Source organism: Lissotriton vulgaris, chromosome 1_1, assembly GCF_964263255.1.
Source record: "Lissotriton vulgaris chromosome 1_1, aLisVul1.2, whole genome shotgun sequence".
In the NCBI taxonomy this organism is placed as follows: Eukaryota; Metazoa; Chordata; class Amphibia; order Caudata; family Salamandridae; genus Lissotriton; species Lissotriton vulgaris.
In genome coordinates, this window is record NC_141685.1 from 1,140,099,684 (window position 1) to 1,140,116,070 (window position 16,387).

A 16,387-nucleotide genomic window follows, 5' to 3' on the forward strand; every position below is an offset into this window, starting at 1 on the left:
GGAGAGCTGCTCTGCCTCGCACTTCTTTGACTTGTAAGGGTTGGCTATACTTGCTCTCACCTTTCTTTTGTAAAGTGGGAAGCTTGACCCTGACCCATTCTCCTTCTTCCAGCTCTGTTTCCTTAGTGTTGCGTCGTTTGTCGTAATGGGCTGCATAAATCCTCTGGGCCTTCTCTAGGTTGTGCTGGACCACCGCCGGGGACCACTTGCTGGTTATGGTTTTTTCCCTCCACACAACATTGTCCCTGGTGAACGGGAGTCGGCCTCTCAACACTTGGAAGGGGCTGTACCCCACCACCGCTGGGCTGATCCTGTAAGCCCATAGCATGCTCTGTACTTCGGTTTCCCAGTCTTTCCCTTGCGAAATGGCTGCTTGTATGGAGCCCATTAGCACGCGGTTGAACCGCTCCACTTGGCCGTTACATGCTGGGTGGTAGATAGCTGTGTGTTTCGACTCAATCCCATTTCTCTTCATGAATCGCATCCATTTGTCCGAGACGAATTGCGGTCCATTATCACTGAGTATCGTTTTGGGTATTCCTTCTCTTATGAATAAGGACGACAGGAATTTCAGCACTGTTTCCGTGTCCATAGATTCTTGGATGTCAACTTCCTGCCATTTAGAATATTTGTCTATGACCACACATAGGATTTTGTTCACTCCTCTATAATCAAGCACAGGTCCAAGTATGTCAATAGCCAAGTTTTCCCAGGGGTTTTGCGGGTTCTCGAACTTTCCCAACGCAGGTCTGAGGGGTCGTAGTATTTTGTCCGCTCCTTGGCACTGTCCACATTCTCTCACTTGCCTTTCTATTTGGGCATCCATACCAGGCCACCAATACATTTGCTTTACTCGTGCTTTGGTCTTTACGATGCCCAAGTGTCCTTCATGTAGTTGTTTCAATAACTTTGGTATCAGGACTTCCGGTGGTACTACCCTTTCTCCTCTGTACAGAAAGACCCCTGAATCGCTCAGGGACAGTTCTTCTCTTATTTCGTAAAACTTCCGTACGCCTTCAGAGAGCTTCCTTTTGTCCGGCCATCCAGAAGTGAGGTGTCGCTTTATCTCTGATTTCTCCGCATCTTGTTCGTATGCCGCTGCCCATTCTTGTCGGCTAATAGTCATTTCATTGTCTTCCATGCATGCTACCATCTCCTCTTTGTCCAGAGCAGTCTCTGGCGCCTCCTCCATGGCAGATGCTCTGCTGAGGTAATCGGCTACTCTATTTTGAGTTCCTGGCAGATACTCGACATCGTACGTATAGTCCAGTAGTTTTAGTGTCATTTTCGCTATGCGTGGGGTCGCAGTGTCGTGGCCCGAAGACGTTAGGACTTTTACCAGGGGCTTGTGATCCGTTTGGAGCTTGAACCTGGTCCCCCAGATGAACTGTCGAAACTTGGCCATTGCCCATGTGACCGCCAGCATCTCTTTTTCAATGACGCTGTATCTTTGTTCCGTTGGGGAGAGAGCACGTGAAGCGAAACTGATGGTTTCTGTGGATCCATTCTCCCTCTCCTGTGCCAACACTGCCCCTAAGCCTTTGTCGCTTGCATCCGTCGTCAAGATGGTGTTGCCTGAGGGGATGTACCCTTGCAAGGGAACGGCTTGGCTGATGCAGTTCTTTACTGTTTCAAATTCGATTTGCGCTTCCTTGTCCCATTCGAACTTCGTTTTGTCTCTGATGAGTTGTCGCATCCTGTACGTTTTGGTGGCAAAGTGTCTTACAAACTTACTATAGTACTCGGCCATTCCAAGGAATGACCGTACTTCTTCCTTGGTACTCGGGGCCTTGGCTTCCTTGATAGCTCTTACGTTTTGCTCCTTCGGGGAAATGCCATGTGTACCGATCTTGTGTCCCAAGTACGTGACAGAGGGCATCCCTATTTTGCATTTGCTCCATTCTGCCGTTAGGCCTTTGTCTTGCAACACTTCGAGGACCCTGGTTAGTTTGCTGTCATGATCTCCTCTGGTGGAACCCATTACCAGTATGTCATCCTGGAAATACTGCACTCCTGAGATGTCCTTGAACAATCGATGCATCAACTTTTGAAAGACAGCCGCTGCTGACGCTAGACCAAAGGGCATGCAGCGGAATTGATAACACCCAAAGGGTGTGATGAATGAGGTGTACTTTCTACTCGTTGGATGCAGCTCGATTTGATGGTACGCAGACGTGAGATCTATGGTGGAGAAATGGCTGATACCTTTGGTTCTTGCGAGCATCTCCTCAATTCTGGGTAGGGGAAACTTCTCCACGATGAGGCATTTGTTGAGTTCGCGGAGGTCCACGCAGAGACGAACCTTCCCATTGGGTTTCTTGGCTACAACGAGTGGGGACAACCACTCCGAGCTGTCCACTGGTTCTATGATGCCTTGTTTCTCCAGTCTCTGAAGTTCCTGTTGCACGGCTTCGCTAGTGGATATAGGGATGTTCCTGACTTTGTGAGTCACTGGTATTGCCCCCTCCTTGAGCACTATTTTGTGAACAAATTTGTCCAGTTTTCCCACTGTTCCCTCGAATACCTTGGGGTAGGCGGATTTCCAATCTTCTCCTTTGGTGATGGGCCACTCGTCCGTTAAGAGAATTTGTTCTTTTCCTCCTGGGTTTAATATAATTCCTAGATCTCCTGCATCTCTCCATCCGAGTACCGAAGGACCCTTCTCCGCGACGTACAATGTGCAGGTGGCTGATCTCCCTCTGAACTCGAATTCGAGGTCTCGACAGCCCACCATGGGAATGGCGTTCTCGGTGTATGAGATGGCCCGGATGTCCGGTGGCCGCAGATCAGGCCCTACCACTGGTGCGAAATCTTCCTCCCATATGGATCTTTGCACTATCGTCCAGGGTGAACCAGAGTCGACTGCTACATGTACCTTCACACCCCCAATGAGCATGTCCGTGCGAGGTTTATCCCTGCGTTTACCTGCCACCACCATTTCTCCGTCTTCCTGATCGTCTACCTCGCTGATTTCCGACGTCGCTGATTCCACACACTTGAAGGTGGCGTTCTTTCCCTTCTTGCGGCATACTTTTTCAAAATGGCCGACCAGGCCGCAAAACGCGCATCTGGCGCATAACGCTGGACAACGTTTATCTTGAGCCGAGTGCGCTGTGCTGCCACATCTATAACATGAGAATTTGCTTTCTGTGGTAGGGCGCCCCGTCTGTTTCCCTGTCCATTTGGTCTCCCGCCTCTGGTCTCCATATGAACTTTTTGTGTGTTGGATGTAGAGGCTTCGTCTATCTTGTTAACCATCTGCTTCTGCGTACTTTCTCGTTTGGCCGCCTCTGCACAGCGTTTCGACATTTCAGCCTTTTTCACCATGGCTATGACTTCCTTGAGTGACGTTTCATTCTGTGCCCATAGCTTGTCCTGGACAGACCTGTTGGTGGTATGCATGACTATCTGGTCTTTTATGTACTCGTCCTGCAGAGCTCCGTATTGGCACGTGATGGCTAGGCGTCGGAGTGCGGCCACATAGTCGTCAATGGACTCCCCGGCCTCTTGCTTCCTTTGCTGGAAATTGTAACGGTCTATGGAAACACACACTGCAGGGCGGTAGTGGTTGTCCAGGTCTTCTAGTGCATTTTTGAAGACGTCAGTCCCTGTTGCACCCCGTTCCTTGGGCACGATGTTTGCGAACACCCTCACCCCTTCAGGACCTAGATTGTGGAGCAGTAATCTCTTTTTTCTTGCTGGAGTGTATTCCTCTCCATTCTCATCCTCCAGTGCTTCTATGTAGTTCCTAAAGTACTCCCTCCAATCCTCCCATTTCATCTGGGGCTCCCCTGGTCTGGGTAGGAATGGGATGGGGGCCATCAGGGCTGAAGCTTGGTTTGCCATCTTGGCCTCGCCTCTGGGAGCTACTGCTTGGGTTCCGGGGTTATTGGGCACACTGGATGCTCCTGCACTCTCTGCGGTGTCTCCTTGACTTCTGGGACTCCCTGGAGTGTTATCCCTTATAGCTTGCGTGGGATTGGTGGATTGTACCCCCTCCTCTGGCTCTGGGATGGTGCTTTTGGTTGCCAGGGTGCTAGGTTGTGGGCTCCTTGTCCCTGGGGCAGCACTGACCTGAGCTTGGTGTGGTTTGTCTCCTGGTGGGTGGAGCGGTTGCGCTGCTGCCACGCTCTATACTTGTGTTCTTTAGCTGATTGCTGTTCTGTCTTCCGGGCTAGTGGAGGCGCCGGTGAAGGATCGATGTCCAGCTCGGCTGTGCCTGGATGGTGTTCATATCCCACCCTCGTCGCCAATATAATGTTCCTTCTTTCTGCACTAACACAGCACAATGAGCCACTGTATACTTAGAATGCGTTTATTCTATTTAAACAGCTTATACAATCATATAGAGCGCCGAGCGTCTGTAGCGGTTGAGCTCCGGTCGCCAACTGCCGATCTCGGGTTTCGCGCTCTCCGCCTGTCGCCTCTGCGCATGCGCGCCAGTTCCGCTCTCGCCTACGGCGTGACGCGTCATCGCGTTCACGCTCGTAGACTAGAGCGCAACACCACATGTAAGACTGTCAGATGGGTTGGTCTGTCCCAGTATTTACACAAATTATTTAAATAGCACAATTTTATTTCTTTTATAATGCTACGTCGTGAGGTCACGATGTAATTTGCATACTGTCTTACTTGGTCAGTCCCCCCACTTTTTTGTATAGGACTTGTGCCATGTATGTATGTTTGTATGTATGTAAATATATATCTATATATATACATATACACACACACACACATACACATACCTCAACGGTGATAGGAGAGTGGCGTTTCAACATTGTATTGTATTGTTATTGCATTTGCATTTATATAGCGCTTACTACCCCATACGTATAAAAAACAAGTGTGTTTTGTTGCGTGTTTTCTCCCTAGGAATAGAGGCTCTCATTTCGATACGAACTACCCCGCCTATCATCTCTTCCCCGTAGCTCTAAAAGTAATAATGTATATTATAGCAATAAAAACATATTATAATGCGTATATGGGGCGTCAGGTGTCGAGAGTCCCCTTTGGGGAACAAATGATGTAACCAAGCGATGAAAACGTTAATAACAATCCCAGACAGCCAAACGGCGGTCTGCTTTGAAGTACATGTTTAGTTGTAAAACAATACATCAGGGCATTTATTATCAGCTCCCCTGAAACAGTTAACAAAAAAAATTAAATAAAACATTAAAAGGACGGCCGTCACGAACAGGATTCGAACCTGTGCGGGGAAACCCCATTGGATTTCGAGTCCAACGCCTTAACCACTCGGCCACCGTGACTGACAGATACATTAGGAATATGCTTTCTTAACAAAGTAATCATTTCCCATGACCTGCCAGATACAAACTGTGATCGACGGTTGTCTGCGTTATTTACCGTGACTTTACAATAAGACTAGCAAACAAAGCAAGAAAGAGATGTGATTCTGTTATTTGCTCTCCAGTTGATGAAGTAGGAGGTGTGGAAGAAGACATAGAAAGAAAAGACGGGTATGTTCATAGAGAGAACACCAATCCAAGATGGCCCCCCTGATCGTACCTTAGGCCCAGCGCACCAAGGAAGAAAGACTATATATGAATAAATACAAACTATAGAAGCCACGCATACCTAACGTAAAAATGCAAGGCAGCTTGATGCTTCGGAAAAATAAACTTGTCTACATTAATATAAAGTACAGCATTATATTTTTTGAGCGGTAGATAGGTGGAAATAATTGACAGATACGCAGTCTAGTGTTGGAAGACCAGTGTGTTCCAGAAACAGAAGAAGGACGGCGCTGCAGAGGCGGCTGCCTTGTCTACCGGTAGGTGGCAATACTACCCAGCGGCTAGGCCCAGGCCCCGGGCTCGCGCTGCCGCCGCTACCCACCAGGTGTCGTTGTGGCCCGGCCGCGCTCGGTAGAAGATGGCGGTGCGGAAGAAGGACGGCGGCCCTAATGTGAAGTATTATGAGGCCTCCGACACTGTGTGCCTGTTCGACAACGCTCGCCTCTGGCTTGGCAAGAACTGCAAGAAGGTGGGAATCATAGTAGTGGTGGGATAGAACGGGGAGAGAGGCTGGGGACTGGAAGAGCAACGGGTTGATCGCTGGCAGGCGGCACCAGATGGTTGTGCAGTTACTAGGGGAACCGTCTGGGTAACTGCCTCGGACGAATGAAGGGCCTTCTCCCCAAAAATCAACATTCGGGAGTCTCCTGGAAGAATCCACTGGAAAAGCCTTTGTGTTTCCCAAGCACACTCCACCCTTTCTTTCTCCAACAATATTCACCTGCCGGTTTTCTCAACCAAGTCTCCACTTTGCTCTCAGCCCTTCTCTTCTTTTTACCTACCCACCATCCCTTATTCCTTTTCATACTCAGCTATCCTTATGCACCCCATTAATTTTTACTGCATTCCCTTTAAATATAGTCACTCCTCCTGTGTACCCCATTCACGATACACGTTTTTTCCATTGTTACTCTTCTCCTGCATGCGCTCGCTTAATGTTTTTCTTGTTTTGAAGCTTGCATGTTAGCAATCCACACCCCGTTATGTTTCGATGTGCAGTTCTGTGTATTTGAAGATTGACATATATATAGTTCAGTTTTCCTGATGTTGAATTCTCTGATTCTGACGATTGTACAAGAGCAATCTGATATCGGCTTGTGGTACATTGATGTCCCAATCTCTGGTTCCACAGAGTAAAATATAGGAATCTTTTTCAACGTGTGTTCTTTTGATGCTTGTTTCTTTGGGTGTTATACTTGGACGATAAGTAGCTAATATCAGAAAGTGATATCCCAGTGTTCGTGTGTTTGTTTCTGAAGATTAGGGATCGAAATCTTCCTTGCTCTATGCGTTGTTTTGCAATATTGAATAATAGGAATCTTATTCTAATATGTCTTCCCCTGAGCAGTCCCAAGTTTAGCAGAGTGGAACCATTAACGTAATGAATCTGAGTCCAGTATGTGCTCTTCTTGTATCTAAAGTTGGCAGATAACGATTTAATTCTGGCTTGTTATAACGATATGGAATTCTCTGGAATATTGCTGGATTTAAATCTAATTTCAGTTTGTGCTCTCCAGATGTTCCATTCTATGGATCAGAAGATTGCTGGTTAAAACTCTGTATCCTGCATGTGCTGTCTTGATGTAGAACTCTATGGTTCCGAAGATTGAGTATATGGCGTCTGATGTCAGCATGCGCTCTCCCAATGTGTAATTTCCAGTTTTTGAAGGCTGCAGGATAGAAAATGAAATTCTGCATGCATTTTCCTTATATTCTGTTTTGTGGTTCTCAAAATTTCAGGATAGGATTCAGATTTATTCTCAAAATATGTCCTTTTGATATCTGAACATTGCTGGATAGGAATCAAATTCTAGGGCGTGTTTGTCAGAGATGCAGTTCTCTGTATTTAGGAGTGCCAGATAAAGGTAGATATCTGAAACATTCTCGTGTTTTCTTGATGTGTAAGATTGAGGGCTAGGAATCAAATTACAACTTTTGCTGTCCAGATGTTTCGGAGTGTGGTACTGAAGATTGCATGGTTGGACTTGAAATCTGTTTCCAGATTTTAGTCTCCAGATGTTTCATTCATCTAGAGACAATGTGCTGAAATTAGATTCCCATTCTGCAGTCTTCAGGACCAGAGAATGGAACATCAGAGAGCATATAATGGAACTTGATTCATGTCCCGCATCTTCAGAACCTGAGACTAGAACGTTGGGAGAAGGATGCCTACCTGACGATTACCTGGTTTGAGCCTCAGCACTGCTGTTTTCGCCACCACTACGTCCATCGCCACCACTACGTCCATCGCCACCACCACTACGTCCATCGCCACCACCACTACGTCCATCGCCACCACCACTACGTCCATCGCCACCACCACTACGTCCATCGCCACCACCACTACGTCCATCGCCACCACCACCACGTCCATCGCCACCACCACCACGTCCATCGCCACCACCACCACGTCAATCGCCACCACCACCACGTCCATCGCCACCACCACGTCCATCGCCACCACCACCACCACGTCCATCGCCACCACCACGTCCATCGCCACCACCACCACCACGTCCATCGCCACCACCACCACGTCCATCGCCACCACCACCACGTCCATCGCCACCACCACCACGTCCATCGCCACCACCACCACGTCCATCGCCACCACCACCACGTCCATCGCCACCACCACCACGTCCACCACCACCACCACGTCCATCACCACCACCACGTCCATCACCACCACCACGTCCATCACCACGTCTATCACCACCACCACGTCTATCACCACCACCACGTCTATCACCACCACCACGTCTATCACCACCACCACGTCTATCACCACTACCACGTCCACCACTACCACGTCCACCACTACCACGTCCACCACTACCACGTCCACCACTACCACGTCCACCACTACTGCCTCCACCACCGCCTCCACCACCACATCCACCACCACATCCACCACGTCCACCACATCCACCACCACCACGTCCACCACATCCACCACCACTACGTCTACCACCACCCCATCCAACACCTCCACCACGTCCACCACCACCATATCCACCCACCACAAACACCACCATAACCACCGCCACCACCACGTCCACCACCACCATGTCCACCTCCACCGCGTCCACCTCCACCGCGTCCACCACCACCGCATCCACCACGTCCACATCCACCACCACCTCCATGTCCACAACCTCCACGTCCACCACTACCACCACGTCCACCACTACCACCACCACCACCACCACCACCACAGCATCACTCTGGGGCAACACAACATCACTATGTGCTACCACAGCATCACTGAACGCTACAGCATCACTCGTCGCCACCACAACATCACTCAGCGCCACCACCGCATCAATCTGTGCAACCATTCAACAACTGGTTCAAATATGTTCTCTCAATGTTTCAAGCTTTATTACAAATGTCACAAAAAGATGTTAATAGTTCACTTCTGTTCTTGGATTTTTGTCTCAATAAAATACACTGAACATAATCTTCACAAAAGTTATTTACAAAAGTTTAAGCTATTGCCATTATAAATTACAATAGCTTTTATTTAAGTATTAATTATAAAAAAATGAAAGCCATTGTTATTTGTAATATCAATTCATCTAAGTCACGTAAATACAACACATATTGCATTACAAATGCTATAGGTGTCACATTTGCGAAAGTTAAAACTATTGGCATTGTAAATGACAAAGCTATTAATTTCTCTATTTTCAAAACCAATAGCTCAAACTTTCCTAATGCGAGACCTATTGCATTGCAAATGCTTGTTAAACTGCGTTGTGGTGCTTTCAGTGGAAACAGTCTCCTTTTCTTTTTATTACTCGCTGAATTTGCCCTCTGTGGTGTAAAGGCTTGTAGCCCTCTGTCATGGGGAAGTAGTTTGGGGTAATAAAGCGCCCCCCCCCAATTGACACCTTGAAAAATATGTCTAACAAAGGCAGAGAAAGGAGTGTTTACAAGGGCGATATCTTCTCCCAATGCTTACCGCTCATAACCAATATAATAAGGCCTTCTATATGTATAATCTATTTTTATAAAATTTCTTCGGGTCCTGATTTGACTTCTCTCATTCCCTACTTTTAGACTCCACATATTTGGTAACAAGCATTTGCAATGCAATAGGTCTCGCATTAGGAAAGTTTGAGCTATTGGTATTGTAAATGACACATTTTTTATTTATGTGTTGGTTTTGAAAATAGCGAAATTAATAGCTTTGTCATTTACAATGCCAGTAGTTTTAACTTTCGCAAATGTCACACCTATAGCATTTGTTATGCAATATGTGTTGTATTTATGTGACTTAGATGTATTGCTATTACAAATAACAATGGCTTTTAGTTTTTTTAATAGCTAATACTTAACATTTATTGTAATTTATAATGGCATTAGCTTAAACATTTGTAAATAACTTTTGTGAAGATTATGTTCAGTGTATTTTATGGTGACGGAAATCCAAGAACAGAAGTGTAATATTAACATCTTTTTGTGACATTTATAATAAAGCTCGAAACATTGAGAGAACATATTTGAACCGGTTGTTGTTGAGTGGTTGCACAGATTGATGTTGTGGTGGCGCTGAGTAGTGATGTGGTGGCGACGAGTGATGCTGTGGTGGCGCATAGTGATGTTGTGGTGCCCCTGAGTGATGCTGTGGTGGTGCTGAGGGATGCTGTGGTGATGGGATAGATAGGTCGAGTGAGGGCGATAGAGTGAGGGCGATAGATAGATAGATAGATAGAGTGAGGGCGATAGATAGATTTACTCTGTTGTTTGGTAAACACCCCCTACAGAAATTAATAATGAAAAAAAGAGAACACTAGCATTCTACAGCATGCACAAGATCACTCAGTGAAATCAGCAGTGAAGTGCCTCTAGAAAGCTACCCACAATTATTGCAGTTTTTTTTAAAGGTTTATAACAAGAGATTTACACAAATGCAAAGAAAGCATGTTAATAAAAATCAAATAAAATGCTAGTGGTTGTGAGTGGGAAGCGGTATACAAACTAGGGAGCAAGAAAGCCAATGGTCTCCCACGAAGTGCTGAAATAAAAAAACATGCAAACACAACAGGTGATGGACCGAATGTGGATCAATGTCACACACTTACCCCAGTCCAAAGATCTGGGCCCAAATCCATCGTTTTTTTGCACTCCATACCACCCTGGGTTAGACAATGGCGATATGCAAATCAGCTCTGACCCTGTGCCCCATGGGAACAGTCCAGTCCGAACTACAAAAGCCATGTCCTTCCCAGAACGGAATCAAGCATCCGAGGACCGGACCGGTTTCGAGGTAACACCTCTCATCAGCCCGGCTAGTTGACTCCAGTGGTGTGGAGTGCCTGGGACCCACGTCTGGGCATCCCCAGCGCACTTAGGGCGGAATATGCAAACACAACAGGTGATGGACCGAATGTGGATCAATGTCACACACTCACCCCAGTCCAAAGACCTGGGTCCATCAAATTGTTTTTTGTAATTTTCTCCCTGAGTGTACTGGGGTAGCTCAGACGTGGGTCCCAGAGCCTCCACACCACTGGAGTCAAGCTAGCCGGGCTGATGAGAGGTGTTACCTCGAAACCGGTCCGGTCCTCGGATGCTTGATTCCGGTCTGGGAAATATATGGCTGTGGAGTTCGGACTGGACTGTTCCCATGGGGCACAGGGTCAGAGCTGATTTGCATAAAGCCATTATCTAACCCAGGGTGGTGTGGAGTGCAAAAAACGATGGATTTAGGCCCAGATCCTTGTACTGGGGTGAATGTAAGACATTGATCTACATTCTGTCCATCAAATTGTTTTTTGAAATAAAAAAACAAGCAGTAACCACCCAAATTGCACCAAATGAAAAGAAAAAATGGATATAGAGTAAACACTTGTATACAATTCAAAGTAAGCTATATATAGATTTGTCACAACTACACAAAAACTATAGTTCATCCAAAATATGATATAATGTGCTCCAAAATATGATATAATGTGCTCCAAGTGACAGCACAGTGCAAGTGAACACGTATTAGGTGCATGGCGAAAGTTAATTAAAAAGAGAAACAACGTCTCTGTTTTGACTTATACAATAAATTATTTGCAAGGGCACAGACTTCACCCAATGTGAAGGCTGCAATGCATAGAATTATTTGCAAACGGTATCAGTGGAAGCATAAGCGTTTTGACCCCTTGCAACACCTTTTCATTGGTCTTCAGCAAGACAAACTAATTTTAGCATATTACAATATAAAAAGGTATAGTTATGGGCCCTACCAATGGCAGCTAGAAGAGTATGAACTGCTGAGGTAGCTACACATCTTACTTCTACTACAGCAGTCCAACAGTATCCAGATGACTAAATAAGAAATATGTATCATAATACACACAAAATGCAAGTGTTAATGATTGAGTGCCAACGGTCACACCGGTAGACCCCTGCTGAAATTAAGCCCCCAGCCCAAGAACGCGCTCATTCTAGGCGCTGCCTACAAAGGTTAAAAGTAGAAGCAGCGCTTACAAACATTATTGTATCTATTTTTTTGAACAGTTACACCTGTGCCCGTTAAAGGTTTGTTTAGATAAATGAAAACAACCTTTAAATTCAGAAACGTGAAAACAGAAAATGAAATTGCATCGCTTCACATTTACAGTTAACCCGCAATCCACCAGGTGCTAAATGTTAATTATTTACAGAGGTAAATTAAAAGAAGGCCAGGGAGACGTGGAAGTGTGCCTTTATCACAGTGTGAATCACAGTTTGTCAAAAGGGAAGTAGTTATAACAACGTGCTCAGCTCACTGTGATACATGTTGGAGTGTTGGATATTACTATTGCCACCCAATTATTAAATAAGTCCGTTATTGCGACCTCCACAGGGATGGGTACCGAATGTGCTTTATGAATTACACTTTATTATGCGCGAATATGAGGAGCACAGATAGGCATGAAATTCACCAGTAAAAGAAGCGCGGACACAAAAGTGAAAGCGACCTCGACCGCACTGTGTTAATTAGTGATAGAATCCGCAACAACAGGGGAGGAATGCAGCTGTGCACCACTGCTCTCTCCCGAGATCCAAACGCCATGGGAAGGAATGTGTAGAGAGGAGTGAAGGGGGCTGGTGAGGAGCCAGTGAACGGAGATAGATTGCAGTGATAAGAAACAGTACACAGACTGTTTACTGTAGAGATGTTTGTTAGAAGTATGGGAGGGGTGCTGGGTCTGCCTCCTGTTACAGTGAGGGGCCTGGTGGGCTTCCTGTGTGGGCAGCACAAGAGCACAAATGTTGCCGTGGCCCCGACACCTTGGCTGAATAACATAATAAGCAAAACACAGATAATTTGCACTTTTGGGTGTTAAAAAATGGGGGCGTGATGTGAGTGCAGGACAACCCTGAAGCTGCAAAACGCGCTTGAAAAGGGAAACCCTGCAGGCTCTCATCTATAGTTAATTCTTTTGTATTTTGGAGGGTCAAATTATGAGGGGGGAAATGCAACTGCCCTTTCAATTTCTTCCTCACATTTAAAACACGTGCTTCTCGGTAAAAGGGAAGAGAAGTCGGACTACACATGAGGCCAAATGACGGGGAAGAAGCGCAAAGTGAGTGGAAATGCTACGGTTCTCTAAAGAGCAGCTTCTCCGCTAATGTTTGCTTCTCGCCTATTTACAGGTAATACTTGCGAGTGAGAGCGCAGTTTTATCCTCCAGCTCACGTGCGGCGGTTGAATGTATAGAGTTGTTTTATTTATTTTTTAAGCAAGTTAAGGGGCCAAAAAGCATATTACTTAGGCACACTACTGTTTTTTTCAATTAAAAAAAGACGACAGTCATCCATTCACGGACACAGGAGGTTAGCGGCAAGAATTCTAATCTTACTGCTGAAAACGGTACTGTGCCGCGCAAAACAGTTTTACAAGTTATTTACTTTAAAGAAAAAGTAATTGATCCATGCTGCACACTAGGGCCTTGACGGGATTTGAAAATACAAACTTCAAAGCACTTCTTTTAGAAGGCACCTTCTCAGTTTCCATGCCAACGTGCCCCAACAACAACTTTAAGTTGTAAGCTTTGCATGGGTAGTGCAGCTTTAACCCCTAGTAAGCTTTGCATGGGTAGTGCAGCTTTAACCCCTAAAACCCCTAAAAGAATAGATGTAAGGTGGATTACTAATTCCGAAGTTTGTGTGCAAGGGTACTGTGGTCTCACGGAATACGGAAACGGCTAACAAAAAAAGCAAGCGATGCACGCTCTGTGCTGGGGGAGGGCCATTAGCCTGTAAGAACTCGCGGCGGACATCAAAGGAAGTGGGGGAGGGACATTGGTGAGCGAGGGGTGAGTGGGTGTGCAGCCTGGTGAGCTGAAGTGGTAGCAGAGGCGTAGCCCGGCGCGCGTGCACAAAGTGTCTGGTCGCAAATGGCAGCTGTTCACAATGCGCGTGGTTGTGCTCACATGCACTGTACCCGATCCGCAGTTTGGGTACACTTTTGAAAGCCTTACTATAATCTCGCCAGCATCTCTAGCTGAAGTGGCAGCAGAGGTGGAGCGCGGCTCGCGCGCACGAAGTGTCTGGTAGCAAATGGCAGCTGTTCACAATGCGCGTAGTTGTGCTCACATGCACTGTACCCGATCTGCAGTTTGGGTACACTTTTGAAAGCCTTACGGGATTGCTTAGGCGAGACCTAAAAAGGACTCACAAGCCACAGAGTTTCTGTGGCACGCTTCCTCATAGAATCCTGATCCAGTTACAATATGTAAGTGGATGAGCTCATCGACTTCTGAGGGAGCTCTAGATCTTTTAATCTAAGCAATCCTGTATAACAAAAGTTAAAATTACTTAGTGGGATTTCCAATAATGCATGTTTTATTCCTGGGACCCTTGGTAAAGTTAAAAAGTACAAAGAGTACAAATTGACTCTTGGCGGTAGTTCTCTATTGTCACAATATCTGGTCTACATAATACAACCATTCTCTGCCTAACTGGTCAGCCAGCTTTTCTCTAGACCAGACGGTCCCCAGCTTAATCAGCCTCATGAGGTAGAGGGCAAGCTGTTCTTATAGTCTAGCTGTCATCCAAAAAAGCGGCTGGCAGGTTTATCTGCCCCGGTCCAAGCCTCTGAATGTAGCTCATTCGGGGTTAATTACCAGACTAATTTGAGTCCAAACTTTGGTATGCATCATTGTTGACCTGCTCTTGTGTGTGTGAAATGTTTCCACATGAACCACGGCTGGCTTCATATGAGAATCATTAGGGACCTTTTTGGTCCTGAGGATGACCGTTTGACCAGTATGGTAGATAATGGCGGTAATTTGTAGATAAGATTTTGTGACGCTAAAGCACTAACTGCCTCCAAGCATCAATGTGTACTCTTTGTTCCTTTTAATGTTACCTGGGCATCCGTGTATAAAACATCTGGAACATTCCACTAGGTCATTTTCAGATCGTGAACTTCCTCAGAAGAGGTCAAGCCCATTCAGTGACAACTCTGGATCGGATGGGGACTCTTTGATGAAGCATGCCTTAGAAACTATGTGGGGGTGGGGCAATCCTTTTTTTTTTTACTAAATATGAAGAATCTGAAAGATGTAACTGTGAAGTTAAATTAGGATCTGAAGAAATTCCATAAACATAGATCATAGCCAACAGAGATAAGGCCTCATTTGAGTATGAACTACTTCTCTGCAGCCCAGGATTCTCTGTGGCATCTGTTGTATTATCATATGCCTTGTATTCTTGTTTAGAACAGCCTTTGATAATTTACTTTGTGTGCTCCTGTTTTCTAGTATACACAGGCAGAGCCCCCCACCAACAAGTCTCTGTCCAGCTTGGTGGTACAACTACTGCAGTTCCAGGAAGAGGTGTTTGGAAAACATGTCAGTAACGCCCCGCTCACCAAACTGCCGGTAAGTCATCTTCCAACTTTTTGCAACTTGCGTCATCTGTGCGTGGTCTGCTTCCCTACCTGTGTAATACACACTGCCATCATCCCATCTCACACATTCTCTCCCATAACTCTTGTTGTTATCCATTGTGATCTAGCTGAGTAGTGGTTGGAGAAAGGGGATTCTTATGACACAAAAAGCAGTGCCATTTGGTGAGGCAGGTGGCTGAAGGTGTGAACACAGGTGACAGATGGTCTAATTTTTTTTACCTGTCTCTAGGAAAAAAAAGACTGTCTATGTGTCGCATGTTATGGAGTTAATGAGGAAGCACTTAAAGTCTCTTGCTCCAGATTTGCACCTAGAAGCAATATTGGGCGTTGGGGAGTGTTTCATGTTGGGAAGCGATAGCTTGTAGAGGTCCGGTTTAGTTGAAGTGGGAGATGTGTAGAATTGCTGTATGATATTATATGTTGAATGGTGGAAAAGATCAGTGGTTAGGAGTACTAACAGAGTCTGTGGGATGGTGGGTAGAAGGGATTGATGGGAAGGTGTGTGAGTATTATTGGTAGGCTTGGTGGACGGGCTATACCCGATCTCCTTCTTGACTATACTCTTCCCTGTTTTGCAGATTAAATGTTTCCTGGATTTTAAGTCAGGTGGTGCTCTCTGCCATATTCTTGCCGCAGCCTATAAATTCAAGAGTGACCAAGGATGGTGAGTCCCTAAACCTTCCTATCCCTGTATCCCACCGTCTTCAAGGTCTTTTTTTTAATATGGTTACAGCCATGCCTTAGGTACTAAACTGTTCTACATGACATGCCCTCGGCTCCCTTCTTTTGTTCTAACACCTAAAATGGTTTGACTGCCAGCCATTGATTGTACCCTTTTTTGTGCATTGGGTTTCTCATAGTCTGAAAACTGCAGGATTGGAAGTTCCTCCAGAACCGTGTTGCTCAATCTCTGTAATGATGCACAAAGCACTACAATTGATCCATCAGCAAGAAG

At 46.0% G+C, this 16,387-nt stretch overlaps 1 protein-coding gene and 1 non-coding gene across 5 annotated transcripts in view; one reads left to right on the top strand and one right to left on the bottom strand.

Moving 5' to 3' along the window:
* Positions 1–5,185: 5,185 nt before the first annotated feature.
* On the bottom strand, positions 5,186–5,267 carry TRNAS-CGA (transfer RNA serine (anticodon CGA)). The gene has a single exon. It is a non-coding gene; the product is annotated as a tRNA-Ser (tRNA).
* A 482-nt stretch (positions 5,268–5,749) lies between these two features.
* Positions 5,750–16,387, top strand: part of SMARCC2 (SWI/SNF related BAF chromatin remodeling complex subunit C2) — a 482,651-nt gene continuing 472,013 nt past the window's right edge. For 3 of the 4 annotated variants that reach the window (XM_086963879.1, XM_086963886.1, XM_086963883.1), the window contains exons 1-3: positions 5,750–6,003; positions 15,284–15,403; positions 16,011–16,096. In XM_086963879.1, the coding sequence (XP_086820005.1) occupies positions 5,893–6,003; positions 15,284–15,403; positions 16,011–16,096 (317 nt within the window). In that variant the 5' untranslated portion in view covers positions 5,750–5,892. The remainder of the gene's footprint in view (positions 6,004–15,283; positions 15,404–16,010; positions 16,097–16,387) is intronic. The other variant, XM_086963881.1, reaches the window with a different exon arrangement.